General features: G+C 47.5%; 1 protein-coding gene across 1 annotated transcript in view; it reads right to left on the reverse strand.

Annotated features, from left to right (window-relative positions):
• LOC138547970 (cytochrome P450 4B1-like) overlaps window positions 1-15,666 on the reverse strand; it is a 283,416-nt gene extending 267,750 nt beyond the window's left edge. Inside the window, exon 1 of the mRNA XM_069642247.1 lies at window positions 15,392-15,666. Within this exon, the coding sequence (XP_069498348.1) occupies window positions 15,392-15,595 (204 nt within the window). The 5' untranslated portion in view covers window positions 15,596-15,666. The remainder of the gene's footprint in view (window positions 1-15,391) is intronic.
• Window positions 15,667-16,248: the final 582 nt, after the last annotated feature.

Raw genomic sequence — 16,248 nt, forward strand, 5'->3', positions numbered from 1 at the left:
ACCCCATCAGAAGCAGCTCACTAACAGCTTCTAATAAATCCGCCCATGAATATTCTAGGATGGATATTATCGATATTACATGAAGAAAAGCATATTTCTACATTTTACACAAAGGAATATCATCCCCCTCCATAAACCTGTCACACCCTCTGCCAGGTGGGGCAGTGACACCAAGAGGGGTGCTGTACGAGCTTCAAAAGGATAATTGCCAGCTAAGGCACATTTTATGGTGGCTTTGAGTGCTTTTGCTCATAAAACTTGGTGAGCAGGGGAATTTCTCAACTCATTCCCTTGTCAACACAGCTTTGAAATCCAGTTACACTCTTGGGGGATTCAGGGCCAGGAATTGAAACTTGCTGTCAATGAATTCTCCTTAAACTTTCCTTCAGCTGAAATTGCCTTTTTAGCCTGCATTTTAATTTGCCATGAACTCTGAAATGCAACCCATTCATATATTGAAATATCACTGTTCCCTGCATACAGTCGGTAAATGTGGGCAATTTGATTACACTTTTCAAGACTTTGTTTGTTTATTTATTTATAAAGCGCTCCACACTCGTAGGCCTGGGTGCATTACAAGAATATGAAGTGTCTTAGTTACAGTACAGGAGATAAAAACACAATTACATTACTATACATTACAGGTTATTTCTTAAATACACACAGTGAGAGAGACATAAATGTACAATGTGGAATACAAGGTGCGGAGGGGGAGCTATCATAGTTAACAAGGTCATGGGTGGAGGCTATCTAGCAGGGTGGGATCTCTGGAGGTGAGCCAGAGTTAAGTGTTTTTCCTCAATTTGTGGAAGGATTGGTCAGCTCCTAAGGTGGTGCGCAGGGAATTCCACAGTTGGGAACCAGGACAAGAAAGCTACTGCCCCGTGCTCTTTTTTGCTTGAACCTGGGTACACTCAGACAACTGGAATTAGTAGGACTGGTAGGTCATGAGGAGTCAAGGTGCATTTTTTGATGAGGTATTGTGGGGCTTCGTTGTTGATACATTTAAAGGTTAGGGAGGCTGTTTTGAGATTAATTCTATCCTTGATGGATAACCAATTGTTATATTGTCTAATCATAGAAATGTGCTGTCTTCTGGATATGCCAAGGGCTGTTCTGAGAGCGTTGTTTTGGAGAAAAGTTTATTAGTGATGTATTTACAGGCTCCTAGGTACAGTGCATTGCAGTAATTGATTTTTGACAGAATGAGAGCTCTGGCCAATGCCAAACAGCTTTCTGTGGAGAGAAAGGGTTTGCAGGCTTGGATCAGCTTACAGGTGTAGGCTGTTGCCAAAGCCGTGGCACTGATTTGTTTGCACAGGTTCAAGGAGGAATCTAGATAGAAACCCAAGATTTTTATCTCTTTAGCTACCTTGATGTCATTGCCATCAATGTTGAAAGAGAGATATTGATTACTCAGTTTCTTCTGATTGGAGGGTGTGGCTAAGAGTAGGAGCTCAGTCTTCTCATCATTCAGACACAGACCATGTGTTGCCATCCAGGCCTGAATGGCGAGATATATTTTGTTCACCAGTGCTAGATCAGTCTCATAGTAGCCTGTCAGAGGAATGAGGATCTGGGGGTCATCTGCATAGTCTAAGTCATCAAACAATGGTTTGGTGAACACATTATACATGGCAGGTGATACACAAGATCCTTGCAGGACTCTGCAAGTTATGGGGATAGGATCTGCTGCTGCCGATGAAGAAAAGACTCATCAACTTATTGTTTAAGAAGGATTGGATCCATGTTGTGGCTTCTGCTGAAAAGTGGACCGCAGATGAAAGGTGTTTGCAAAACACCTTGTTGTCAACTAGGTCAAATGCGGCTGACAGGTCCAACAGGAGCAGGAGGTTGGATTTTCCTTTGTCTTTCATGTCTTTAGTCTGTGTCTTCAGGTCAATCAGGTCTGTTTCTGTGCCATGTTGAGGTCTGAAGCCGGATTGACGAAGTCCAAGTAAGTTATTGGTCTCTAAGTAAGACTGAATCTGGATATAGGCTGATTTATCGATGATCTTTAGCAGGAAGAGGACAGTTGTGATGGGTCTGAAGTTGATCGGGAAACTTGGGTCTAAGGAGGATTTCTTTAGGAGTGAAAGTACCAATGAGTTTTTCAGGTTAGTGGGGACAATACATGTGCGGAAGGATGAGTTGATAAGCGTAGTGATAAAGGGAGCCAGTTCAATGGCAGCTTCCTTGATGGTAGAAGCGGGGCAGGTGTCTCCTTGGCAATTGGAAGGTTTGAGTGAGGTAATTATGTTTTCCACATCAAGGGTGGATACTTGAGTAAATTTAAAGAAGTGAGGAGGTTTGGGGAGGTCAGGACTAGGTTTAGAGAAGTTTACCTGAGTAGGGAGGTTACTTTTTTTGGCAGCTATTTGATTTTGTAGTAGGGTGATCTTGTTAGCTAATGCGTCTTGGATTTTGGTACACCAAGTTTTGTCCCTGATGCAATTATCTTATGGAGGGGTGGGGGATTTCAGTTCTCTTAGTATGGTAAAAAATTCTCTGGAGCTCGAACTGGCTTTTGTCAATCTTATCGTTATAGGTGTTGCGTTTGACAAATAGGATTTCATTTTTGTAGTTCGCTGTGGATTGGAGTAAGTTGTCTTTGTTGGATGGGGTGGGGTTATTTTTCCAGGTCGTTTTGAGTTTCCTTTTTTGTTTCGTAGGGCTTTGAGTTTTGGAGTGAACCAAGTGTTCAGGTGTGCTTTGGGTTTACTTTTGTGTAGTTTGAGTGGTGCGATTTTGTCTAGAACTAAGGTGATGGTTTTGTTGTAAAGTTCCACTAATTGGGCCGGATCGGATGTGGCAGGTAAAGGATTGAGTATAGGTTGGAGAAAGGGAAAGAGATTGTCCACAGTGATATTCCTCTTGTTTCCGTTTGTGATCGGTGGAGCAATAAGATTATGTTTATTCAGAGGTTTACAATCTTGGATGGTAAAAGAGAGTAGGGAATAGTCAGTCCACGGATATGGTTCGATAGAAGATATGGTGGTTTCACAATTAAGGTCAGCTACCCAGTCTTGGATTCTTCCTTTTTCATGTGTGGGGTGTAGGACTCTTTGTGTAAGGCCTAGGACAGACAAGGAATTCGCCAATGTAGTGCCAGGTTGGTCTTTGAGGTTATTGAGACCCAAGTTGAAGTCACCTAATATTAGAATTTTTGAGGAGGGTTTCGTGTTAGAGGTAAGAAGGGAAATTATGTCTTCCTCAAAGGAGCCTATAGGTCCAGGGGGTCTGTAGATCAGGTGCATTGTAATGGTCTGTGAGTAAATATGCTTCTCAAGTGGGCGACAGCCGTATATATGCATGTTGGTATGTAATACAAAATGGCTGTTCAGAATTTAAGAGATTGCTTTGAAGTTACAGCAACGATAGGGTAATTTGAAAACCGTGGAATAGATTACAAAATAAGGCAAAGCGAAAAAGACAGCCGGCAAGAACTTAAAAAGAAAGATTTTTTTTTAAAAGGAAAAAGGGAAGGAAAGGGTAGATATGATGAAGTGAAGTATGCAGTGGAAAGTGTGAGGTGTGCAACAGGAAGGCTCCTGAAGTCAGCAGTAAGGAGTTTACAGTGACACTAGCACTCACAGTACCGTATGGGTGGCAAGATGTGATAAACTGTGACTGATTAACAATGACAACACAACTCATTCCAGATACAGTAACCCAGCCGGGTGGAGAACATGGATGCAGATTAAGGAATAACTGAAAATGAGAAATTCAGGCAAACAGGCGGCATGAGTGAAAATAAAATGCAAACAGAACTGAAAATAAGTAAAACACATACTGGCTATGCTGTACCATAAAAGGATATCAAGTAAAAAGGGATGCAAAGATGAAAGTGTACAGGCTGGGCATATTGTCAGTGGAAGTACGCCGAAAGACAGACACATACACTGGTCTGAGCCATGCTGTGATGGAGTATTTCATTTGCAGCAGAGTACAGCCCATGTATTAGCGAACAGACTATTAGTGAACAGAAGTAGACTGTGAACCGTGGACACATTGGACAAATGTGTATGATGAACTAAGTTGATAAGTAAGGGGGGGATGTTGTAGCTGAGTAGAATATGGCATGTAGTCAAGGGAGACTGGAGAATGGAATGTGGAATGGAGGACTGAGGACAGCTGGAAGGCAGTGAAGATCTGATATTAAAAGAAGTAAGACCTAATGAATGTCTCAGAGTCATCATTGATATTATGGAGTATATATATAGAACTTGGGTCACAACAGTCACCTTTTCAAATACCTTATTTTGGGGAGACCTGACAAAGGCATATAAAGATCATTTGAAAAGACTGCAGCGGTCTCACCTGGACTGAGAAGTCAAGGACAGGACATGATTCTTACAGGGATTGGTGGACTAATGCACCCCCCTGAAGTGGGAGAATGGAACAACAGGCTCCCGCCAATCCCCTCTCGGGCTTGGCCTAGAGGATCACGGCCTAGGCACCCGCCACGAGATGAGTTTGCCCACCTACCAGACGACCAAATACCCTGGTACAGGAACATACGGATGTGCCCACCCACCTGCCCAGCAGCCCGCCCTGCCCATGCCAACACCTGCGACATGGATCAACTCGACTAAACCAACACATCGTTAGAGATGCCATGACGACCTAGCCAACGGTCAGCACACCTGTACAACCATGCACACTGGACACTCCTACACCAACCTACACGAAGAATATACTCAGCGCTATGACGTAGGTGACGAACACATCCACGGACGTGCATCTTTATTATTTTTCACATAGGCTTTTAAGATGCAGAAACGCAAGACGCACAATGAACTTATCTAAATGGCTTGCTTACGCTTCTCCTAAACCCTATAACCTAAAGCACCTGTGCACTCAACGGCTCCATCTATGCACCTGATCCAAGTAGGCCGCAAGCAAGAGCTTCCATGAACATTAAAATGAACAAAAGCTCAGTTGCTGACCCTGCAGAATGAGCCCGGCGAAAGCAGACAGCCAAGTCACAATGTTGCAATCTCGCACGCCGCAAACCAACGTCAAGGTCGCACCTGCAAATTAAACCAGGCACACAACGGGAAAAACAATATTAATTGTGCAGAATTCTGCCTCAACCACGGTCCCACCTCACGTGACCAAGCCAAACCTGAAAGGATGCCAAGGCCAGGAGGAAGGAGACGCCTGAATCCCACGTTACAAGACACAGGCAGATACAATTAAAAGACTCAATGGACATCTGCGACAGTGGGAGTAGTCGGCCTTCCAGCATATGAATAAATCCTCACATTGTCTGCACGTACCCATAGTGAAACATTGTTGCAAATGACAGGTACACCGCGAGCTGGGAACGGCGATGGTCCCAGACTGGGAGGCTCGCGGGCGGACCAATCAGAACATGGGGCTCTTATCACTGACGCCATTAACATTGACCAATCCTCAGGGGTCTTCATGTAACAATTCTCATGTATCTAATTGTAGGGACAACCCAGGTATATCACCTGACTGACCCTCAGCCACTAACACCGTTCTCTATACGTATGCTATACTAACCCTACCACTCGAGTAACCAATCCAGAGTGGAGATAGGTTTTTTGCTAACTTTTCGAGGTGACGCAAGTAGCGCGTCATACTAAGGTAAAAAGGGCCTGCGAGCCCCACGATTGTGTGTGTGTCAGGACGGACGCGTACGATCCTTGACCCATCCCTGCCGTTTGTCTAATAAACAGCAGAACCACCTTGCTTCTTGCGTGTGTCTCATACTCTGTGGTTTTTGGGATATACGGGAGGAGTTGTGGCCTCCCTGCCCGGAGGTCCGCGGACGGCCCAGCCGACCCCGGCAGAATTTCCCCCCGACACCCACCACTCCAGGTAAGTGCATGCTGACTCTTTGCTTTGAATAAATAGGGCCGCACCTTCCCATAAAGAAATGAGTGATAATTGAAAATAAACTAGACTCCAACTCCCAAAATGCATTAGTTTGTTAAATGAAATGATCAGCGTGGTCCATGCCATTCACGTTGGCCGGTAGTAACCTTAGCTCAAATTCTCTCCGCCGAGAATGTTTTATGACTTAATTATATAATGCCAGAGCTCCTCACAGCGAGGTGGGTAGCGCGTCCAACTGTATCAGTCTCATCAGGATCACCTATCTAACAATTCTTTTGAGACATTGTTTCTTTCTATTGTTTCTTTCTATTTTGGGAATTGTAGACGCAGCCGTAAATGAACAAATATACCCATCATTCCATTTGCTGGTGGGTAAAAGGCCCTCATTAGATGAGGGTGACACGGATGGCATAGGGCAAGTTGGCAGCTCGGCCGCAGTTTTTATGGATGCCAAAATTCCCACTGCGTTATCAAGGCTACCAATGCCCAATGGATGGAAAGGAAACACTTTCAGCCTGCCCCTGTCATTTGAAAGAACAGTGGTACCCAAAACACGATGACAGCGAGAACAGGGGGATGGTGGGCTTGCAACACGTATGTTATTATTACAAAACACCAAATTCAATATGTTTAATGTTAATGTTAACCTCATCTCGTCTCGTCTGGCTGGGCTCGGCCTTCATTCCCCAATCCCCAGGACCTCCCGGGGAATGAAGGTCGAGGCCAAGCAGGCACAAAGTTATGCACTTGCACATTCTCAATGTCACTGGTCCTAGTAACATCGTTGGTTTGTTCTCCCCTGTTCCCCTCCCTTGCCTTGTCGCGCTCTGAAACACTTGTGTACGAGCGCAATACAAATAAAATATCATATCATTTCAAGTGTAAGTCCTCCTCGCTCTGGCACACTGTACACATCAATGATCGATCCGAGAACTAGGCCCTGCATTTTCTAGGGCAGGGCTGCAGTCCAGGAGGACCAGGACGGTTCTGGGCTCGGAGCACTGTCCTGGGGAATGAAGGCCCACCCAGGCTCCACCAAGTTAAGTCCTCACACACACACACACATTTACCAGAGGTAATGCCGTGTGACGTGGACCCTCTGCTCAGTCTGCTGTTCTCTGGACCGTCTCTGGCCAGCTTTTTAGAAGGCTTGTTAATGTCATCTTCAGTCTTCTTCACAACTCCAGAGTCCACACGAAGTGAGGTGGAACCTAGATCACCATCCACACGCGGCGTCCGCCCAGCCACTCATGAATGTCATTGGCTGACAAACAGCCAATGACATTTCAGTGAATTGTTGTTGCTACGCCGAAAGAGATTAGGTCCTCAGAAGGTGCGCTGTTGGCGCACACATTTTTACTGGTGGGACAACCCTTTAGTACCCCGTCAGCCTCTACACTGCCATGGGGTTACGTAGAGTGTGTGGAGCTTCGAGCTCCATGCACTTCACAGTGGAAAAAGCGGCGTAAAAGGGGAGGCGCCCCTCTGCAGTAGGCCCGGCCAGCCATGAAAAGCAGAGAGAGCCTTTGGAGCGCCATTCATTATTTATTTATTTGATTTGCAGGCAGCACTGCTTAAAAATGATGCAGCAAACAGAGAACTTGAACACACTCTGTTCTTCTCTGCACACTCTGTGAATGGTCCCTGCAGGGATTGGATGAGAACTAAACTCTATCTTGTATCCCTACTGGGTTCAATTGTTGGCCCAGTCAGCCCCCAAGCTCATGTGCCACCCCCTCAAGAAGTATCTGAAGCGACCCTCTACTGGTTTGCCATCGGCACCTCGGTGTCTTGGATGTTGAAGTTAGTAACCTGTTTCTCAGCCCACATTTCTGGCCACTTGCTTTCTGCCGGCGGGACTGATAGGTGACATAGTGAGTCTTGTAATTCTTGGACAAATAATTGTTGGTTCAGAATCTGGGTTTCTTTCTAAGCCTCCACCTCTGTTTGTGAGCTTTAACTAATCTATGAACTTTCTCCTCTGGAGAGCCTCCGAAAAAACAACTGTCCTTCGGAGAGTATCTTTATCATGATCAATTTTTGATGGGAATCAGTATGCCAGTCCTTAATGTGAAGATGGCAGTACCATGCTATACTGGATCCCAAGGCCATTACAGATGCCTTAAGGCTGTCATATGCCAAGTCTGACATGATTTCCACCTGTGTCCTGGCTGATTGTAAGATGAGCAGGGGGCATGCACGTCATGCAGAGCCTCAGAAAGGTGTTTTACACCCCTAAGGGCAGTGTCCGCCACATAGGACGAATATGTTGCTGCTCTGACAGCCAAATGGGCACGGCCCCTGGGCTTTCTTTATGGTCCATCCATCTGCCTATGCACATGCTGCTTAACTGAAAACTGTGGATCCATAAAAGATCTTCCAAATGGCTTTGGGAGAATGGTATTCACATGGATCGTCTGTGGCATGGTTTTTCTTCTCCGAGTGATTAAACAATCTAGGGACTCCAGTCGCCTATAGCTATTTCCATTTCCTTAGAAGCTATTCTTTTACTTCAGTGAGGAGAGGTAGCCCTCAGGGCATGCTTACATGGTGCCAGAGGAGCTCTTGTAACCTTGTTCAATGTGTCACGGTTTTATTACACAGCACACTCCCGCCAGGGACTCGTTCCCCGACAATGAATGTGGCGTACAATAAAGCGCTTTTTATTTTTTTAATAAACCACAGGAATCAGGCCAGTGTGGATCAATATAAAGATATTGATTATTTAATGAAAAAGGAAAATCAAACTATTTTACAGCCACTAATGTTGTTGTACACAATTGCACTAATCTGTACAAAACAATTTGGTTAGGATATACTGTTACAATTCTCACAATCTTTATTGGCAACACAGAAAAGAGCAGTTTTAGAAAGAGATAACACCCACTGTTTAGCACTCCCCCCGCAAACATTGGCTAACGTGATTCCTTTGAATGGAAGGCAGTGGCAAGGAGTAGGGATAGAGAGAGAAAATCAGATTTTGAGTAAAGCCCACCACCACAGGATGGGAGGCCAGCAAAGAAAGTGAATACCCGTTTTTGGAGCAAAATGGCAGAATTGGATTTTGTTTATTACTCACACAGCTATGGGACAGAATGAATGTTAAATGTTAAAGATATTTGTACCGCGCACCGTCACCAACGGCATTTGTCCCCAGGCACTCTGGCGGATCTGAAAATGAAAAGGTGGGATGGGTTAGTAGGGTGAAGAGGGAGTAGGATAGTGAGAGAAGTGGTGTTCTGTTGGCAGCTTCAACTCAGTATACACCGGGTGCTGTGCTTTTGGTGCGAGTATCGGGGGATGTCAGTCCTTGTGCATTGTTGATGCGGTTTATGGTTGTAGCGGAATGAAAGGAAAGGAAATTCATGTTGCTACACTTGAGGAGCTAGGGAAGCTTAGAGGCTACTAATCAGCACACCAAGGCAACAATAGAAAAAAGTAGGAAAAACGGTTTTTGAGAGAAAGCAAATGCAAAAAGGAAAAATACAATGGCAAATGGAAATTCGTTTTACACTGCATTTACAATCACAGGCAGCTCAGGGAAGGGGTATAGCTCAGAATAGGAAAATCGTTTTTAGTTGACACGGACAGCGGTACATAACAGATAGACTTGTAGGCAAAAGGGATGGCTCTCAATGGGACTATGGTTTGGGGTTTTAATAGGACAGATGCAGCTAAGAATTTGTGGGGTAATGCACACAATACATGGGCAAACTCGGTTTTCAGTTACAAGAAGACTAATTGTTTTGAAGCAATACATTAATGACTATAGTTATTAAAGAAAGACACCAGGGGCAAGGGGGTTAATTTTGAATTTTAATTTTTGGGGGAATTAATTGATTTACTTGAGAATATGCTAAGAATTTACACAGACACTGAGAGGTTTTCCAAAGGGAATATGCAAACATACACAGGCTAAACACAGTTTCTTCTATGGGAAGGTGATGGAATTACACTAGCAATTTGAGGTTTTCAATGGTGTTTTCAATTAGGTCTTCAATGGGGTTTTCAATTAAATGGGTGCAATGCTACAAAAAGGAAGGGCTGGGGTTATTTACTACTTACAAAGTAAGCCTTGGTTTGGGATTCTGTAAAGCCAGCTGGATCTCGGGACACGCTGGACAGCTATGTAAGGGGTCTGGTCACTGCACTCTCCTTGGTATGGTTCAGCTGCCTCGTCTCTGTCCTCCTTCTCCTGTCTCCCCAGATTTGCATGTGTCTGTCCCCTGACTTAGTACAGTCCCCTTTAGATAGCCCAAATGACATCACTCACTTTACAATCTAGGGGATGTACTCTATAATTATCCCTACCCCTCAGATAGGACAGTTTACCATTCCTCTCTCCGGCCCCTAGCATGATTGGTCCAAGGGGAGAGAGCACCATCTGTCTATTGGCATTTCATTACCCTTCTTTGTTCTCTTGGCCACTTTTTGACAAAAACCCAGTTATGTCTCATAACTTCATATTTCTACTAGCCCCTGATTTATGCATTAGATATGCGGTTTGAGGGGGTCATAGGGAATTAGGTAAGCCGATCGCCAACTTCGTACGAGATAGCATAGCCCTTTGGCACATCTTTGTCATTGTCATAACATGTATAATAGTTATGACTTTGCAAATGATCAAGCATATTCCTAAATTCACCTTCCATCTTTCCATCAAATCTCATACTTGTTACATCTTCCGAGCAGCTAGAAACTAGTCTTAACTGGCCATTTCAGTCCCCAAAGTTCTAGGAAAATGCACTAAAGCTCTTAAAAACCGCCTGGAAATTACATGCCCAAAAATTGACTCAGTCCTTTAATGTCAATTTGGAGGATCTGTCTCCCTCTGTGGGAGGGGCGCTTTATCCCTCACAGCCGGTGACCAGAGATTTTGATTACCCCCTTTGAAGTTGTCAGCTTGTCCTTGGTAGTGAATTCAGGAGGAACTCACACCTCCCAGTCCAAATGTTTAGCCACACTTGCTTTCCTTGAAATCCCAGAGCCCCTGTCTTCAAGTCTGGCAGAGAAGGGAATTATAACGCCCTCAGTACATCACATGTCTTTGCATCCTGTTGCATGCCCCATTTATTGATTTGAAAGCTGTAATACAATAGCAAGGGAAGAGAAAGAAATCGTGCTTTTAGTTTTTTTTACGTACTATATTTGTTTTTTAAAAGCAATCAGCCTAAAGCATTGAGAAGTGGTCCCATAACATGGGTGACACCTCTAATCAAGCACTGGATGTTCATTCAACAGCGGTTTGCATTCTGGAACTTGTAGTTAAACTTTTCTTAAATGTTTGTACCACAAATCAAATGCAAATTGGCACTGGTTTAAAAGCAAACACTGACCATTTGTCAGCTTCTTTCTCTAGGCAGCCTCCCTGTGGCACAGAGATGTTTATTAGTAAACATTGCTTGCTTCTTGCGTTATTGGAAACAGGCGTGCAGTATATTGTCGTGCATATCTGTAAATAAAATGTGCCTTTCGTTTGTGCTTTCAAACGTGTAGCTTTGCAGATTTCTCAACTATAAAGTGGTCAATTTTTTTCCACAAATGAAGCAAAACAAGCTGGGGGTAGATCTCTGTCTTTGGCTGGGGCCTCCCTTTGGAACAGCCTCCCTGCCACCTTGAAACTTGAGGAGAACCAACTCTGGTTCCAGAAGCACCTCAAGACCTTCCTCTTCGCTTCTGCTTTTGCCCCTCTTATCCCCTGCTGAGCAGTTTTTCTGTCCGGCACCGTGATCCTGGCAACCCTCTGTCCTTCGGGCTCAGGTACCAGCTCACCCTGCCACCCTCCTGTCCGGGCCAACCCTTGCACTGGGGTCTGTATCTATACCCATACAGTCCCCCACCCCCTTCTCTTCTGCACTTATCAGATATACCCTATCTGCTTAACCCAGCACTTGCCACTTGCTGGCTGCACTACCACCTATATTTATTTATTTTACTCATTTATTTATTCTGTTCCGCACTTTCCACCTCTCACCCCACCCATGCACTTTCCCCCTTTTCCCTTTCTGATGCACTTGCATGTTTTTAATGTCACTGGGCCTAGTAAGACCATCGTTTTTGTTCTCCCCTGTTCCCCTCCCTTTGCCTGGTCACGCTCTGAAACACTTGTGTATGAGCCCAATATAAATAAAATATATCATATCATATCATATTATAAACAGCTTAGGAGACCTATTGTCTGGGCTTGCCTATAAAATGCATATCAGCTATCAAAAATAACAGCACCTATGTTACCGCTTTGCATGAAGAGTTGGAGCATTGCACATGAAAGGGTCGCTTAAGGTGAACTTGCCCCATGACCCTTTTTACATTAATTGAAGCCCACTGGGCGCCCCTTATCTGACAACACAGCTGTAAATCACGGTGGAAGGAGCACTGCAGCAAGCCCATTCAGCTCTGGCGGGCCCACCGTAAAACCCCAGCCCCCTGCACTGGCTTCTGTGACTTCAAACTCTGAATGCCATCTCAGAAGACGGATAAAATCCGGATGTTTTGCCTGCTAAACCGATAGAGCTCTCAAAATACAGTCATTCTGGACTAAATCCGGACAGGTGGGAAACTGTTGAGGGGGCTGCTCCGGATCACCGGGCAGCCCCAGGCTCATGTCGGGAATCACCTGACGGGGTTACACATGGAGGCGATCATGTCGTGGATTCTTGGGTGGGGGTCACCCCACCCGCTCCGGATCACCAGAGCTGCACACGTGGCCGGGGGCACACGGCAGACAGCGGCCCCGGCTCTGAGGGCACCCAGGCCAGGGTTGCGACATTGGCCATGGTCACATGGCGTTGGGATCACCCAGGGACGGCGTTGCCCAGCAGGGGCACCGTCCTCGTGCTGGGCCCCATCCTTGGGCCCAGCGCCTACGGTGTAGCACCAGCATGGTGCACAAGAATGACACCGGAGCCTTGGGATGGTCAGACTGATGAGCCGGAAGCGGCTTGTTCCTTTTATTATACAACATCCTGGGAGCTACCATCCTCCCAGGAGGGGTACCATGCAACACAACTCCATTTTTTATAACAACAAAACAAAAACCCTACACCGCAACGCACTACTACTATTATAACCACTCTACTAGTTTTTTCACACCCTTTATTAACCTGGGTGAGTGGCTACGGGCACCACATTGTATATACCACCAACAGGGTCATTTTAATACAATCTGTCTCTCTAGGCTCGTATCTTCCTGGGGATGTCACTGCCAAGGTCCTTCCTCTGCTATCTTGAAGATGCAGGAAGCCAGGTTGAGTCCTCCCTCGTGTTCGCTTCAGACAGCCCCACCAGAGTAGCACAAAGAGACCGGCAAAGCCGCACCTGGGCGGCCCAAGGGCCACATCGGCCAAGTCCATAGTCTAGGGGCTCCTGTGATGGCATCATAGCACCCTGGTGGCAGTCACCTTGTTGCACCTCCTCTCCTTTTCTTCCAGGGGCTGGGTCTCTGCAGTACTCCTGTTAGGCAGGGTGAAGCTGTGCCCCTCTCTCCGTTGCTTGGGGGCTGCATCGCGAGGCAGGGTGAAGTTGTACCCCCTGTTTATTTTTCCTTCTCTTACTGGCCCAGGTGGAGTCGGGCCTGCCACTGATGGAGGGGGGGTGCACCTCAGCGCCGCGGCAGTCGGCGGCCCAGTTCTGTGGAGGGCCGGGGGCCTGTGTCTTGCTCTCCCAAAATGTTTACCTTTGCGGCGACCATAGCCGCCCCTCACTGCCACGGCTTGTGGGCGAGGGAGGGGCAGCTGGGCCCCCACACGCGGCGGATTCAGCTCTCCTCAACACAGCAGCCTACGTCGCAGGGCCATCCGGCTCCCCATCATGTCCTGGAGTCTGCACCCTGAATGCCCATCTACAGGGCTTGAGGGGGGGCCTCAGCCCCGATTGCAATTTTTTTTTTCAGCTCCGGTTGGAGCACTTTTCAATTTTTTTTCCTCTGATCCGCTCCAGAGCATATATCTGCAGTGGCGGATGCCGCCCCACTCTCTTCATGGGGGCACGCACCTCCCCTTCCCCATCCCGGGAGACAACCCACTTCTTCCACCACTCAGTGGGGGAGGTGCAGCACGCCACACGTCCGGCACGGCCCCGATGCCACAATCGAGCCCGACCAGCACACGGGCCCATCCTCTTCATGGTACGCGGGACGCAGCAAAGCAGCTCACCTCCATCCCGGTGTTCACGCGGTCGCCGCCGTTCCTTCAGCTCCGCGGCTCGCGGATGGGAGGGGCAGCACCACCTCATCACAACACGGCCGCCCGAATGTTCCTCGTCCATGGGGGAAAAAGGGTGCAGATCCACCCTTGGGGGGGGGGGCCCTCAATTGTTTGGAGGCCCCAGCACGGCGAAAGTGCTGCCGCCGATGCCACTTGTGGTTCAGAGCCACACGGCGGCCCCCTTCCCAGCTGATTCCTTCACGGCTTGCGGCGCCTCTCCTTTCGTTGTGGCCGTCCTCCCCCCCAATGGGAATGGGGGGCAGTTCATGCGGCCACTGCAGCGGCTGAGATCACTTCCCCTCGGATCGGAGAGGGGAGGTAGCAGCTCATGCTTTTCTTCTTTGCGGGCCAAGTTGGAGATGGGCCCGCCTCACCATATCTTCTTAGGGGCACGCAGGGCCCCTTACCTCGTCGCCATTGTTCAGGGGGCTGCTCCAGATCACCGGGCAGCCCCAAGCACATGTCGGGATCACCCGACGGGGTTACACATGGAGGCGATCACACCGTGGATTCGTGGGTGGGTGTCACCCCACCCGCTCCAGATCACCGGAGCTGCACACGTGGCCGGGGGCACCCAGCAGACAGCGGCCCCGGCTCTGGGGGCACCCAGTCCAGGGTCACGACATTGGCCATGGTCACATGGCGTTGGGATCACCCAGGGACGGCCTTGCCCAGCAGGGGCACCGTCCTCGTGCTGGGCCCCGTCCTTGGGCCCAGCGCCTACAGTGTAGCAGCAGCATGGTGCACAAGAACGACACCGGAGCCTTGGGATGGTCAGACTGACGAGCCGGAAGCGGCTTGTTCCTTTTATTATGTTGGTCACGTGGCTACTGCCATATGACCCATTACAACATCCTGGGAGCCACCATGCTCCCAGGAGGGGTACCATGCAACAGAAACCTATTGCTTGGGTGAATTAAAACGGGTCCAGGACACGTAGCGTCTGCCTTTCAACTAAAGACACGAAGTTTAACAAACAAATGAACAAGTAGAAAGATGTACCATTGATTTATATTACACTTTCACATTTGCATGACATGGGGAAAAATACTTGTGACCATGTCCTTGGCATTCGTAAAATCCCCATCCAGTCCGGCTTTTTCTTTACATTCTGAGACCTTCAGTTTGGATTTTCTCACTATAAGCACGCTATTATATGCCCAAGAATACAAAAATCAACCCTCTGTTTGAAACTCCAGAAGGTTTTTTTGGCAGGCATGCAAGGACGGCCAATTAATGCATGCCACATTGCCAGCCCGTGGTCTCACAGCCGCCCCTCACCCTTACGTTAACAAGTCTGACACAGAGCGTCTTCGTACCTGGTGGATGTTCCCGAAAAGCCAATGGCAAGGAGTTCCGGGGAACTGCTCGTGAATTTTCAGCAGCTCCTTTCCCCTTCGGTGAAGTTTCAGGGCTTTCATAAACACGTAGGTAAGTATAACCACCGCGGCCAAGTAAGAAATCCAAGTGTAGTCCAGGTAGAGCAAGGAAGCACCGCCGATGCTGTTCAGCAGCGAAGCCATTTCTGTAACCCTCCCCGGAGCCCTGTGTCAGGGAGAGACCAACTCCTCCCTCCTCCTCTCCGTGAATACTGCTGGGATAGACACAAAAACGACCCTTTATATTTCTGGTAATATTGTTTTACCATAGGCAGCAGTAAATCATGAGGAGGTAAGTATGGCGCACTACCACCACCTAGTGTTAGCATTAGAGAAATGCAGTCATCACAGAAATCTGTCATTGGAGCTATTCCGGAAAAGAGGAACAGCAGGGCGAAAAAGGAGTAGAGGGGAGCAGAAGGGGCGGCACTGCACATAAATGAAATAAATGCATGGTAAAGAAAGCCTCACTGGGTTAATGGCCCACAGTGTTTCCTTACTATAGGATTGGGTCCTACAAGCACAGCTATATACTCCAGGCAGGCCCATGGCCCGAGTCCGCCTGGCAAACATAAGGGCATAACTCTGGGGGTGGCGTCTGAGGTGTTGCAACCCCCACGTGTCTTCAGGTGTGGAATTTGTCGTGACCCATGGTACCTGACCTTTGATCCATGGCATCATTTGGCCTTTCATTCCTTTAAGCCGTGGTATGCAGTCCTCGCGTCTGATAAGGGCTGCCCAGAAGGCAGCAATAAATGGATCATGGGGGCAGGATCCTCTCCAGTGTGCAACGCTCC

Source organism: Ambystoma mexicanum, chromosome 1q (assembly GCF_040938575.1).
Source record: "Ambystoma mexicanum isolate Mex_15411 chromosome 1q, UKY_AmexF1_1, whole genome shotgun sequence".
NCBI classification, from domain to species: Eukaryota; Metazoa; Chordata; class Amphibia; order Caudata; family Ambystomatidae; genus Ambystoma; species Ambystoma mexicanum.